This window comes from Hemitrygon akajei, chromosome 21 (genome assembly GCF_048418815.1).
Source record: "Hemitrygon akajei chromosome 21, sHemAka1.3, whole genome shotgun sequence".
NCBI classification, from domain to species: domain Eukaryota; kingdom Metazoa; phylum Chordata; class Chondrichthyes; order Myliobatiformes; family Dasyatidae; genus Hemitrygon; species Hemitrygon akajei.
The window spans coordinates 60,774,512-60,787,407 of NC_133144.1; the positions used below are offsets into that span (position 1 = coordinate 60,774,512).

At 45.5% G+C, this 12,896-nt stretch overlaps 1 protein-coding gene across 1 annotated transcript in view; it reads left to right on the forward strand.

The window, feature by feature from the left end:
- pgpep1l (pyroglutamyl-peptidase I like) overlaps window positions 1-12,008 on the forward strand; it is a 13,992-nt gene extending 1,984 nt beyond the window's left edge. The window contains exons 2-6 of the mRNA XM_073025553.1: window positions 1,198-1,277; window positions 4,122-4,174; window positions 7,665-7,781; window positions 9,507-9,733; window positions 11,687-12,008. Of these exons, the coding sequence (XP_072881654.1) occupies window positions 1,217-1,277; window positions 4,122-4,174; window positions 7,665-7,781; window positions 9,507-9,733; window positions 11,687-11,855 (627 nt within the window). The 5' untranslated portion in view covers window positions 1,198-1,216 and the 3' untranslated portion in view covers window positions 11,856-12,008. The remainder of the gene's footprint in view (window positions 1-1,197; window positions 1,278-4,121; window positions 4,175-7,664; window positions 7,782-9,506; window positions 9,734-11,686) is intronic.
- Window positions 12,009-12,896: the final 888 nt, after the last annotated feature.

Below are 12,896 nucleotides of genomic sequence, written 5' to 3' on the forward strand. Positions count from 1 at the left end.
TCTTTTTTACATATACTTACTGTAATTTATAGTTTTTACTATTATGTATTGCAATTTACTGCTGCTGCAAAATAACAAATTTCTCGACATGTGCCAGTGATTTTAACCCTGATTCTGATTCTGATTCACCGCAGCAACACGTTCCAGGCACTCACCACTCACTGTAAAAAAGAAAAACCTGCCCCCCCCCACAGGCCCATAAAGCATTCCCCCTCTCACTCTACAGCTATACCCACTAGTATCTGACATTTCTACACTGGAAGTAAGATTCTGACTGTCTATCTTAGCTATTCCTTGCATCATTTTATAATTGGCTGAGATTTCTGTGTTCCACCTAACAAAAACCTCAGTTGATTTCTCCACTGTATTACTGGCATGGTGAAGCTCTGTCTGAAGTACGTGACAGGAAGCCAGCGTCCTGCCAGTGGTCTGAGAGGTTGTAAAAAGTCCCCTGGTACTGTGTGTTATCTCCTGCCTCAGGTCTGTGCTTACCCGTCAACCAGCACCTTAAGGATAACCAGTGTACCATTCTCACGGATGTGGGTGCTTGTTTAACCTTTACCATTTTGTATTACAGGTTCCTTAAGGTTGTCGTAGCAAGTTGGGACAGGGGGTTAGTGAGGTAGTGGAGATAAACTCACACTACCTATTAAATACTCACAATGGAGTGCATCTTAAATAGCCTCCTGGCCGTCACGTGTTGGTTAGCTACTAAGCCCAGCAGAACTGTTTCTACTGACAGGGGAAGGGGTAAATGAGGCTTACTGGCACTTTAAAACCAGTCACTCCAGGCAGATGGGGCTCATCAACCATGGTTGGCAGCTAAACCCACTCACAGGGAAAGCTTCGGCCAATAAACTCTGGGAAAAATATACAGAGCTGGAGCCCCTCAGGCAATCCTGCATTGAGTTGAATACCGACTGACAACTCCCGCAAAACCACCGATGCCGTCTGTATCGGACTCTGCCATTTCTTTGGATTCATCGGCTGTGTGGAGAGGGAGAGACTGCAGCAGGGGCAACAGCTCGTTCTCCATATCGTACTACCCTGGTTTATGTACTAGTTTGCACACACATAGATAGCTGGAATGCACCATCCTTGGTCAATCCCAACCAATGAAGGGCCTCAAGGAAAACTCCTTGGAACCTGAGATTGTGAATCCACCATATCAATGTTGGTCTTTCTTTAATTATTTAGGTACCTGTTGGCTGAGAAGATGGACAATGTCACACCCAAGGACCCCGATGGTTCCAGCCCGCCGTTGGTGTTGGTGACTGGTGGATGCTCGGCTTCTATGTTCTGCTAGACTTTACCGACATTTCCTATTGCACGGCATTCCTTTACCGACATTTCCTATTGCACGGCATTCCTTTACCGACATTTCCTATTGCACGGCATTCCTTTACCGACATTTCCTATTGCACGGCATTCCTTTACCGACATTTCCTATTGCACGGCATTCCTTTACCGACATTTCCTATTAATCCTGTTGCAGGGCCTGAACCGCAAATAATGCTTCGTGCAATGCGTAATAAAGAATGTCCTGCTGGGGATCAACAGCCTGGGGAAACTGCCTCCTACACTCAGTGACCACTTTATTAGGTACCTCCTGTACTGAATAAAGTGGCCACTGAGTGCATGTCCGTGGTCTTCTGCTGCTGTAGCCCATCCACTTCAAGGTTCAACATGTTGTGCATTCAGAGATGCTCTGAGATGTATCATTATTTGAGTTACTGTTGATTTCCTGTCTGCTTGAACCAGTCCGGCCCTTCTCCTCTGACCTCTTCTTAACAAGGCATTTTGCCCACAGAACTATTGCACACTAGATTTTTTTTTGTTTATCGTACTAGACTCTGTAAACTCTAGACTGTTGTGCATGAAAATACCAGGAGATCAGCAGTTTCTGAGATACTCAAACTACCCCATCTGGCACCAACAATCATTCCACAGTTAAAGTCACTTAGAACACACTTCTTCCTCATTCTGAGGTTTGATCTGAACAACAACGGAACCTCTTGACCATGTCTGCATGCTTTTATGCATTGAGTTGCTACTGAATGATTGGCTCATAAGATATTTGCATTAACAAGCAAATCTAATATCTAATAAAATGACCACTGAGTGTGCACAACCAGTGTGGAAATCTTAAGCAACACAAGCAAAATGCTCGAGGAACTCGGCACAACAGGCAGCATCTGTGGAGGGGAATTGGCAGTCAACATTTCGGGCTGCAACTCTTCACCAGGACTGGAGAGGAAGGGGAAAGAAGCCAAAATGGGAGGGGGGGGGGAGAGTACAAGTTGGCAGACGATAGGTAAAACCAATGAGGGGAAAGGGTGAGTGGGTGAGGCAAGGGCAATGAAGTAAGGATTTGGGTGGTGATAGGTGGAAGAAGCTGAAGAAGAAGAAATCTGATAGGAGAGGACAGTGGACTATGGGAGAAAGGGAAAAAAAAGAAAGAGAAAACCAGAGGGAGATGATGAGAAGAGGAGGGGTAAGAGAGGAGAATGGGGAATCAAAAAAGAGAGAAGGGGTAGGAAGTTACTGGAAGTGAGAGAAAATTATGTTCGTGTCATTGGGTTGAAGGCTACCCAGAAGGAATATGAGGTGTTGGTCCTCCAACCTGAGGGAAAATAGGCCCTTCAGCTCTGAAACTCCATGCCAACCATTACTGGTACTCCCATTTCATTCTCCCCACATTCTCATTGCTTCCTCACTGATTCTACCACTCAGTTACACATTAGGGACAATTAAACTACTCTCTAATGCATCTTTGGGTGTGGGAGGAAACCAGACCACCCAAGGGAAACCCACACAGTCATGCAGGTTGCTTCTCTAAAGCTTCAGAGGTTGTGAGGAAACATGAGAACACAAGGAAAGGGAGCAGATGTGCAGGGCAGTTTTTTTATATATATATATACACAGTGGTGGATGCCTGAAATGGGCTACCAGGAACGGTGACACGGACAGAAATGAGTCCTGATGAAGGGCCTCGGCCTGAAATGTTGACTGCTTATTGTTGTAGTTAATAGTGCCTCTCAGGTGCTCCCACACAGGAGGAGTTTGCATATAGTACAAGCAGAGTATCAATAAAGTTCAGCTGAATATCCTGCAAGGCTGACATACTGGTGTCCCTCAATATCAAACACAACATTTATTAATTTCCACAGATGCTGCATGACTGGCTTGAGTTCCTCCAGCATTTTGTGTGTGTTACACGTTGGGATGGAAGGATGTGGGTTGTGTGCAGGCAGAGGTGATTTAGTTCAATTCTGCATTCTATTTGATCCAGAGGTCAGGATTGAACCCAGGTGTCTGGCGTCGTGAAGCAGAGGCTCTAAACTGTGCCAGTGTACAACTCCACTAAGTTGGGTTGATAAGTATACAAAATTCAAGTTCGAAGTGCATTTATTATTAACGAATGTACAAATTATACAACCTTAAGATTTGTCAGCCACAAAGCAAGAACCCAATTTTAAGAAGGCCAGCACCCAGTGCGCAGAAAATGATTAGAATGACCAGCGTAAATACAAGCAGGCTTTTCCTGCTGATGTTGGGTGAGATTAGGACTGGAGGTGACAGGTTAAAGGTGATATTTTAGGGGTGCTCAAGGGTGGAGCGAGTGTGGAATGAGCTGCCAGCGGAAGTGGTAGATGCCGACTGGATTTCAATGTTGAAGACAAGTTAAGATAAGCACATGGATGGGAAGAGCACTTTATGGAAGTGTTCTCTGCATTGTGATCAACGTTCGTTCCTCAGATAATTCTCTGAAGACATAAGATTGTGCTGTTACCTCTCTGGTTCTTATGAGATTGTGCTGTGTACAGATTGGCTGCTGTGTTCCCTATAAACAGTGTCCATAGAACATTACAAAGCTTTGCAATACGAAGTTGATGTGATAGGTGCTACGTGAATGCATTTGAAATTTGGGAACAGACTAGACTGCATGTAGCATCTTTACACAACATCTGCCCTCAGATCCTCTTAACTTTCTGGGAGCCAACTGTCCTAAACACTGCCTCAGAGATGATGTCTTCCTGCTGTGATTAAGGCTTTGCTTGCTCTTGTGTAACCCAGTCAACATTGGCTTTGCACCGAGTTCACCTCTTGACTCCCAACAGGGTTCGGACCGTTCCGAAGATACCTCAGTAATCCCAGCTGGGTGGCTGTTCAGGTACCGAGATCGTTCCAGGTGCGGGTTATGTCCAGAATTCTGGCTGCTAGTTCTGTCCTTCAAGCCCAGGGTCCCAAACTCATTCCCAAAATCCAAGTGAATGCTCCCTGAGTAGGACTGAGGTAATATTTAAGAGAGGGTGTAGAGGAGATTTTCCAGAATCATTACAGGAGTGAGGGACTTCAGTTACGTGAATATAACTCAAGCACCAATCCTGACAGGAGTCTATGTACCTTTTCCCCGTGGAATGTGTGAGTTTTCCCTGGGTGCTCCAGTCTCCTCCAATAGTTTAAAGACGTACCGGTTAGTAGGTTAATTGTTCATTGTAAAATGTTCCATGATTAGGCTAGGATTAAATTGATGGGTTGCTGGTGGAGCGGCTCAAAGGACCGGAAGGGCCTGTTCCACACTGTATCTCCAAATAAAATACAATAAGTAAATTCTAGGAAAGCAGAAATTCTCTTTGAACAGAGGAGTTCTGTCGCAGATATTTTTACCTCGAAGTGTATAGCGGGGAAACAGGCCCTTTGGCCCAGCTCGTCAAATTCATCCGAAGTATTTCTACGGGTTGCATTACCGTCTGGCACGAAGGGGCCACTACACAGGATCAGAGTGTTGTAAACTCAGCCAGATCCATCATGGGCACTAACCGCCCCGGCATCGAGAACATCGTCAAAAGGAACCAGACAACAAAGTTCACAACATATGACAGTGATAATAAACCAGATTCTGATCCTCGTTTGGCGATGCCAACCAAGATGCCCATTTAAGCTAGTGTCATTGGCCCATTTCCCTCTCAACTTTTCCTATCCACGTATCTATCTTTTTAATCTTATTGTATCTGCCTCACCCACTCCCTCTGGTGGTGTATGTGTGTGTGTGTATGTATTATATATATATACATACACACACACACACACACACACACACACACACACACACACACACACACACACACATATATATATATATATATATATATATATATATATATATATATATAGAGAGAGAGAGAGAGAGAGAGATAGATAGCTCCACATACAGACCACTTTCTGGGTGAAGAAGTTACCCCTCCAATCCCTTATAATTTTTTCTCACCTTCACGATACAGAGGCTGTATCGGGAAGTTTTGCCACGTTGGAGGTTTCTTCCTTCTGCCATCTGCGTGAGATGATGGGCTATCTGGGACTTTGAGACTTTTTTTTTACCGTGCCCATGGTCTGCTCTTATCAAATTATGGTATTGCTTTGCACTGTTGTAACTGTATGTTATAATTATGTGGTTTTTTGGTCAGTTAGTCTTGGTCTGTCTTGTGTTTATGTGATATCATACTGGAGGAACATTGAATTTCCCCTTGGGGATGAATAAAGTATCTATCTATCTATCTATCATCTATCTTCTATCCATGTCCTCCAGTTTTTAATTCCTTTTCCCTGGGGCAAAAGACTGAGTACACTCACTATATCCCTCATGATCTTTGTACACTCCTGTAAGATCACCCTGCCCCCTAGTCTCCTATGGTTCAAGGACTACAGTCCTAGCCTATCTAACCTTGCCCTACAACTCAGGCTCTGGAGCTCTGGCAACATTCTCCTGAATCTCTTTTGCACTCTTTCCAGCTTAATGACGTCTAGACAATGTAGATAAAGGGAAATTAGTTTCCTGAGTGGATGGGTCACAAACCAGGAGTAAGTTTTTCCATCTTCGGGACAGCGAGATATACCACTGCACCAGCCATAAGATCAGGGTTTGATTCCCGCCACTTTGTGCGTACACCCTGTGTGGGTGTCTTCTGGGTGGTCCAGTTCCTCCCACAGTCCAAAGGTGTATGGTTAGGGTTACTAAGTTTTGGGCCTGCTATATTGGTGCTGGAGGCATGGTAATGCATCCTCGGACTATGTTGCTCATTGATGCAAATTATGCATTTCACTGTAATGCAGTTGATAAATAAAGATAATCTTTCATCTTTAATCCTCGCTGTCCCTTACCAGTGTTCCTGTTTCACGTTCCCCGTTTTCCCATCACCATCTCCTTCCGTTCATGAATCCACTTTTGCCTTCTCTGTTCCTCACCTTAGCCCCTCTGTGGCAGTGAGATTCACGTCCTCACTACTCTCTGGGCGAAATGTAGGATTTGCCACCTCTTCCTTCCCACTATCCCACCACTCCTCACTTGCCCCTCCTGTAGACTCACAAAGAAGTAGGAATTGGCTATTTAGCCCCTCAAAGCGGTCCTACCATTCAGTAGGATCTTGTCTAATCTACGTCAGGCCTCAAGATTCTTTAATGTCATTTCCTGTACGCATGAGTAAAGGAGAACAAAATAATTGTTACTCTGGATCCAACGCAGCATAAAAAAATCACAAAATATAAATAATGCATTAATAATATTAAAGAAACACAATATAAATACATAAGTTACCTTATTTACATAGATTGACTGTATGTCCATAAAGTGACATTAGGCACAGGATTGTCTGTACGTAAGGTGACTCTGACAGAAAATGATAAAGTAGTGGTGGCTGGGGGTGTGGAGGGGTGGGTCAGTGGGTGGAGGTGCTGATCAGCCTCACTGCTTGGGGAAAGTAACTGTTTTTGAATCAGGTGGTCCTGGGATAGATGCTCTGTGGCCTCCCCCCGACGCGAGTGAGACAAACTGTGGATGGGATCCTTCATGATGTTACTGGCCCACTTCAGCTGCAGGACCTTGCCCAGGGTCTTGGCTTCCGAGTTGGAGCTCGGTGCAAGGATGTGAATGAGGCAGGCCCTTCCGTTGCCATGGTGCAGAGAAAGGTAGTAGACAAAGTCACACAGGAACCTGAGGGAGAGATCAGATTTCAGTGAAATAGGATCAGCTGGGAGAAGAACCACCGCAGCATCTGTAAGCTTCAAATTAATGGTGGGTTGGGGGGGGTTGTCTGTGATCTGCCCCCCCAACACACATACACACACTCCTGGGCATGGTAGGGAGCCTGCGATTCTCCAACAGCATTTTAAATCTATTCTACATCTCCCCCTCCTCCTGACTGGATATGGGCGAGGACAGATTCAAATCAAAATCGGTTTAATATCATTATCATAAGCAAGTCATGACACTTGTTGTTTTGTGGCGGGAGTACATCAAAACTAGAAATTACAATAAGTATGTATCCACATATAGATAGCTATATAGATATGTAACATTAAATTAAATAAGTATTGCAAAAAGAGAGGGAAAGAAGACTGGGGCAGTGTGTTCATGGATTCAGTGTCCATCAGAAATTTGATGGTGGAGAGAAAGAAACTTCTTGAAATGTTGAGTGTGTGTCTTCGGGCTCCTGTATCATCTCCTTTATGGTAGCAATATGAAGAGGGTATGTCCTTAATAATGGGTGTCTCCTTTTTGAGGTGTTGCCACTTGAATGTGTCCCCGATGTTGTCCTTGCGGGGAGGGATGGTTAACAGGTTTTTACTCTGTGATTAACTCGGTCTGATAATTCTGTCTGCTCTAGGAACTGAGGGCATTGGGTCTGGGTGAGAACATCCGAATGCACATTGCCCTACTGCCTGTGCACTACCAGAGGTGCCGAGAGCTGGTGGCCAGGATGTGGGAAACGCTTCGGCCACAGGTACGGCAGCTCAGGATTGGCGGCACGTGGCTTCCCAGCAATGAGCTCCCGGTATCCGGGGTGGGACTCAGTCCACGGATAGAGTGGTCCTGGGCAATAACAGTAGGTCAGCTGGTGCTGCTGGAGATCCCTCACAATTGACAGGGCAGGGCAGCCAAAAATGAAAAGGCAAAGATTTAAGGTGAGAGGGGAGCAATTTCAAGGGACCTGAGGTGCATTTTTTCCACATGGAGAGTGGCATATATGTGGAAGGTGCTGCCAGAGGAAGTGGTTGAAGCAGGAACATTAATGACATTTAAAAAACATTTGGATCTACTCAACACCTGCCAGCTCTTGCTCCACGCCATCCTCTGTAACACATGGGGACTGGAAACCTTGGGCAACACACACAAAATGCTGGGGAATGCAGCAGGTCAGGGAGCATCAATGGAAATAAATGAACAGTTGACACTTGTGGGCTGAGACCCCTCACTTTTTATACTGTCTATCCTCCCCCCCCCTCCCCCCCACTACACTTTAGGTCCAGATCAAGGATTCCGACCCAAAGTGTTAACAATTCTGCAGGACCCAATGAGTTCTCAGTGTGTCATTCTTCTTTCTTTCCTCTTCCTTTCCAGACCTGATGAGACCCTCAGCCTGAAAGTCGACTGTTTATTCTTCTCTGTTGATTATTTGGCAGACTTTGTGTATAGTTTTTTGTAAATTCTACTGTATTTCTTTATTTTTCTGCAGGAAAATGAATCTCAGGGTGGTACACAATGCCACGTACACACTGTACTTTGATAATAAATTTACTTTGGGATCCAAGAAAAACTTGGACAGGTATATGGATGAGAGGGGTATGGAGGGATATGGTCCAGGTGCAGGTCAGTGGGACTAGACAGGAAAATGGTTCGACACAGCCAAGAAGGGCCAAAAGGCCTGTTTCTGTGCTGTAATGTTCTATGGTTCTATTTAGGCCTCTTTGGTCGGAGTTGACTGAGGATGTTGCATTCTATAATGAAAGCCAGGGCAGTACGATATGGAGACTCCCCCTCTCCTCACAGCTGATGTGTCCAAAAGAACAGCAGAGACCAATACAGTTTGGCACCAGCTACATTGCAGGAGTTGCCAGTCAGCATTGAACTGAACGTAGGACTGCCTTAGGGACCCCAGCTCCAATTTTGTCTTGGGGTTTATTCCCGAAGCCTTTCCATGAGTGGGTATAGCTGTAAGGTTTGAAAGCGGAGTCTTCCTTCTGGATGAACTGCCAACCATGGTTCACAAGCCCTATCTGTCTGGAGGATCTAGTTTTAATGAGCCAGTAACCTAACTTTCCCCCTTCACCTGTCAGTAGAACAACTCAGCTGGGCTTAGTAGCTAAGCCACGCATGAAAACCAGGAGTTGGACTTGGTAGTCAGAGGCTATCTGAGACACACACCATTGGGAGCATTTAATGGGTAGTTAGAACTTATCCCCGCTAACCACCTGCCCTCAGCTTAAAACAGCCAAATTTACTTTCATCTCCAATTTACCTTAAACTTTGAGTAAATTAACTTTGAACTTTCCTCCAGCAGATTGTTTATTGATTGTTGATTCAGGTTCCAGAGTCTGCAGTCCTTCATGTTCTGGGACTGGGTGTTTGGGCGGAGAGGCAGAGCCTGGGGGGGTGGGGGGGTGCTAGTTTACCAATGGTCAGAATGGGCCTGAGCGATTCCAGCTAATGTTCTCTGTGTCTCATTTAGCTGGCGGTCCACATTGGGGTAGCAACAGCAGCGAAGACCGTCATTCTCGAACAATGCGCCAAAAATCACGGATACAAAGAGGGCGATATCTGTGGCCTCACTCCAGAGGGGAACTGCTGCATCGAGGGAGGGCCAGAGAAGATCGAGTCACTTGTCAATATGAGGGCAATCTACAAAAAATTCCGCTCAACGGATATCGCAGTCCTCCATTCCAGAGATGCAGGGAGGTAAAAGAAGATGCAAACGTCATAATACTCCAGCTTGTACTCAGGCAACAGAGGGCCTAACTCTTAGTCACAGAGTCATAGAAATGTACAGCAGATAAATAGGCCCTTTGGCCCATTCAGTCTGTGTTGAACCATTTAAAATAACCATTGTGACGGGTTGCAGAATGGATCCCGGAATGTAGATTTAGAGGTTCAGAAAATATTGGGAAAAAGGTACTGGGGAATTTGTTTAGGTGCACAAATGTATGGAAGAATAGTTACAGTAAGTCACGGCTGGGGTTGCAAGCTCTGACTTCTGGTAACTTCTCCCCTTTGACCCCTGACTTTGTCTTCCCTTATCCCTCTTTCCTCATCTCCACCCCCATGACTTTCACATTCAGGTTCAAAGTTATTTATCACATGTATGTCAAAGCGTACAGTGAAATGTGTCAATTGTGTTAACAGCCAACACAAACTAAGGATGTGCTGGGGGCGGCCCACTAGTAAAGCCATACATTCTTGTGGTCAATACAGAGTGCCCACCATGTGCTGCAGAACAACATAAGCAACAACAACACAACAACAGCAACAAATCAAACCCCTTTCCCACCCACTCACTCACACTCAGACAGGCCACCTCCAAATCTCCAACCATCCACACCTCCCTGTTGTTCCATGGTCCACTGTCTTGTCCTATCAGATTCCATCTTCTTCAGATCTTTCCTTCTTCCACCTATCACCTCCCAGCTTCTTACATCCTACTTCCCCAACTCCATCTTCTTATCTCCCCCCCCCACCTGGATTCATCTATCATCACCCACCCCCCCACCTTCTTATTCTGACCCCTGTCACTTTCTTTTCCAGTGCCTTTCAAAACATCAGTTGTCCATTTCCCTCCATAGGTGCTGCCTGACCTAGTGAGTTCCTCCAACACTCCTTGTGTGCTGTGTGAGTAACGAACAGTTTGGTTGTCACAGTACGGATCACCCATTCCAGTTATTGAAAGGTTTGGACACAGTTCCTGGGCGCTGGTGAGATCACACCTGACCACTGTGCACAGTTTTGATCTCCACATTTAATGAAGGAGGCACTTCTTCTGGGAACAGCACCGGGAAAGCTGGTTCTTAGGAAGAAGCTACAGACATTTGAGAAGAAGTTGAGTTCATATTCAGTGGTATTTGGAAGAATGAGAGGCAGTTTGGTTGAAGCACAAATGATCCTGAAAGTGTTTGAGAGCACGCCTCCTCCAGTGGGTATCTGGAACCAGTGCCAATGTTTCTGAAAGCGGGGTAGGAAATTAGGAATGTCTTCCCTCAGGGAATTGTGCTTCTCTGGAACTCTCAATCCCAGCGAGCAGTGAGGTGGAGATCAAGGGACATGTGATGTGGGAAAAGAGAGTTGGAAAGTGTGAAAGGAGATCAGATCACTCAGGGTGGCACGATAGTCTGGTAGCTAGCATAACACTTTACAGTGCCAGCGGTCAGAGTTCAGTTCCCACCACTGTCTGTAAGGAGTTTGTACACTCTTCCCATGACCAGGTGGTTTCCTCCAGGTGCTCCAGTTTCCTCCCACATTCCAAAAACGTACAGGTTAGTGTCAGTTAGTTGTGGGCATGTTACGTTGGAGCTGGAAACACGGTGACACTTGTGGGCTGCCCCCAGCACATCCTCAGGCCGTGTTGAACATCTTAAGCCAAAACGACGCATTCCACTCTGTGCTTCAATGAGCATGTGACAAATACAGCAATTTTTTTCTTCTCTTATTGAACAACAGTAGGTTGGGGCTGAGTGGTCTATTCCTGCTCCAGCTTCTTACAAAGAAGGTGATGGTAATGGGGAGGTGCAGAATAGATTCACAAGGGATAATCACAGGCTCTCTCCCATTGCCAGTTGGAAACCCCCTCCCCCCAACCCACCATTAATTTGAAGTTCCCTCAGCTGATCCTATTTCACTGAAATCTGATCTCTCCCTCAGGTTCCTGTGTGACTTTGTCTACTACCTTTCTCTGCACCATGGCAATGGAAGGGCCTGCCTCATTCACATCCCTGCACCAAGCTCCGACTCGGAAGCCAAGACCCTGGGCAAGGTCCTGCAGCTGATCGTACGGGAGATGCTCCAACAGCTGGAGACAGATATCCACTAACAGCAGCTTTACAGAGAACCATGAGGAGTGTCTACAGAGAGAGAAAGAAAGGCTGACTCACATTTCGTAGCACCTTCCACCTCCCTTTCCGATTGTCCCCACAGCCTGTGAAGTATCATTAAAGTTGACAACTGTCCAAAGTTAAAAATTCAATGCAAATTTATTATCGAAGTACATATATGTCACCATATACAACCCTGAGATTCATTTCTTGGGGCATTCACAGTAATTACAAAGATGCTCCATAGAATCAATGAAAATTGACAGAATAAGACCGACAAACCACACAAGATAGACAAACAGTCAATGTGCAAAATACAAACTGTGTAAATACAAAAATAAATAAAATAATAACAACAAATAAATAAGCAGTAAATATCAAGAACATGAGGTGAAGAATCCTTGAATGTGGGTCCATAGGTTGTGGTAACAGGTTAGTGTTGAGGTGAGTGAAGTTATCCTCTCTGGTTCAAGAGCCTGATGGTTGAGGGGTAATAACTGTTCCTGACCTGGTGGTGTGAGTCCTGAGGCTCCTGTAGCTCCTTAGTGATGGCAGCAATGAGAAGAGGACATGGCCTTGGTGGTGGGGGTCCTTCATGCTGTCTTTCAAGTGTGTCCAGAGGTTCACGAGGATGATTCCAGGAATGAAGGGGTTAACATATGAGGAACATTTGGCAGCTTTGGGCCTGTACTCACACGAATTTAGAAGAATGCGGGGGGATCTCATCAAGACCTACCAAATGTTGAAAGGACTAGATAGGGAAGAGGATGTTTCCTATGATGCGGGTATCCATAACCAGAGGGCACAACCTCAAAATTGAGGGGGTCACCCTTTTATAACAGGTAAGGAGGTGTTTTTTTAGCCAGAGAGTAGTAAATCTGTGGAATGCTCTTCCACAGACTGCGGTGGAGGCCATGTCCGTGTGTATATTTAAGGCGGAAGTTGATTTTTTCCTGATCAGCCAGGGCATCAAAGGATATGGCGAGAAGGCAGGTTTATGGGGTTGAGTGGGATCCGGGATGAGCCATGATGGAATGGTG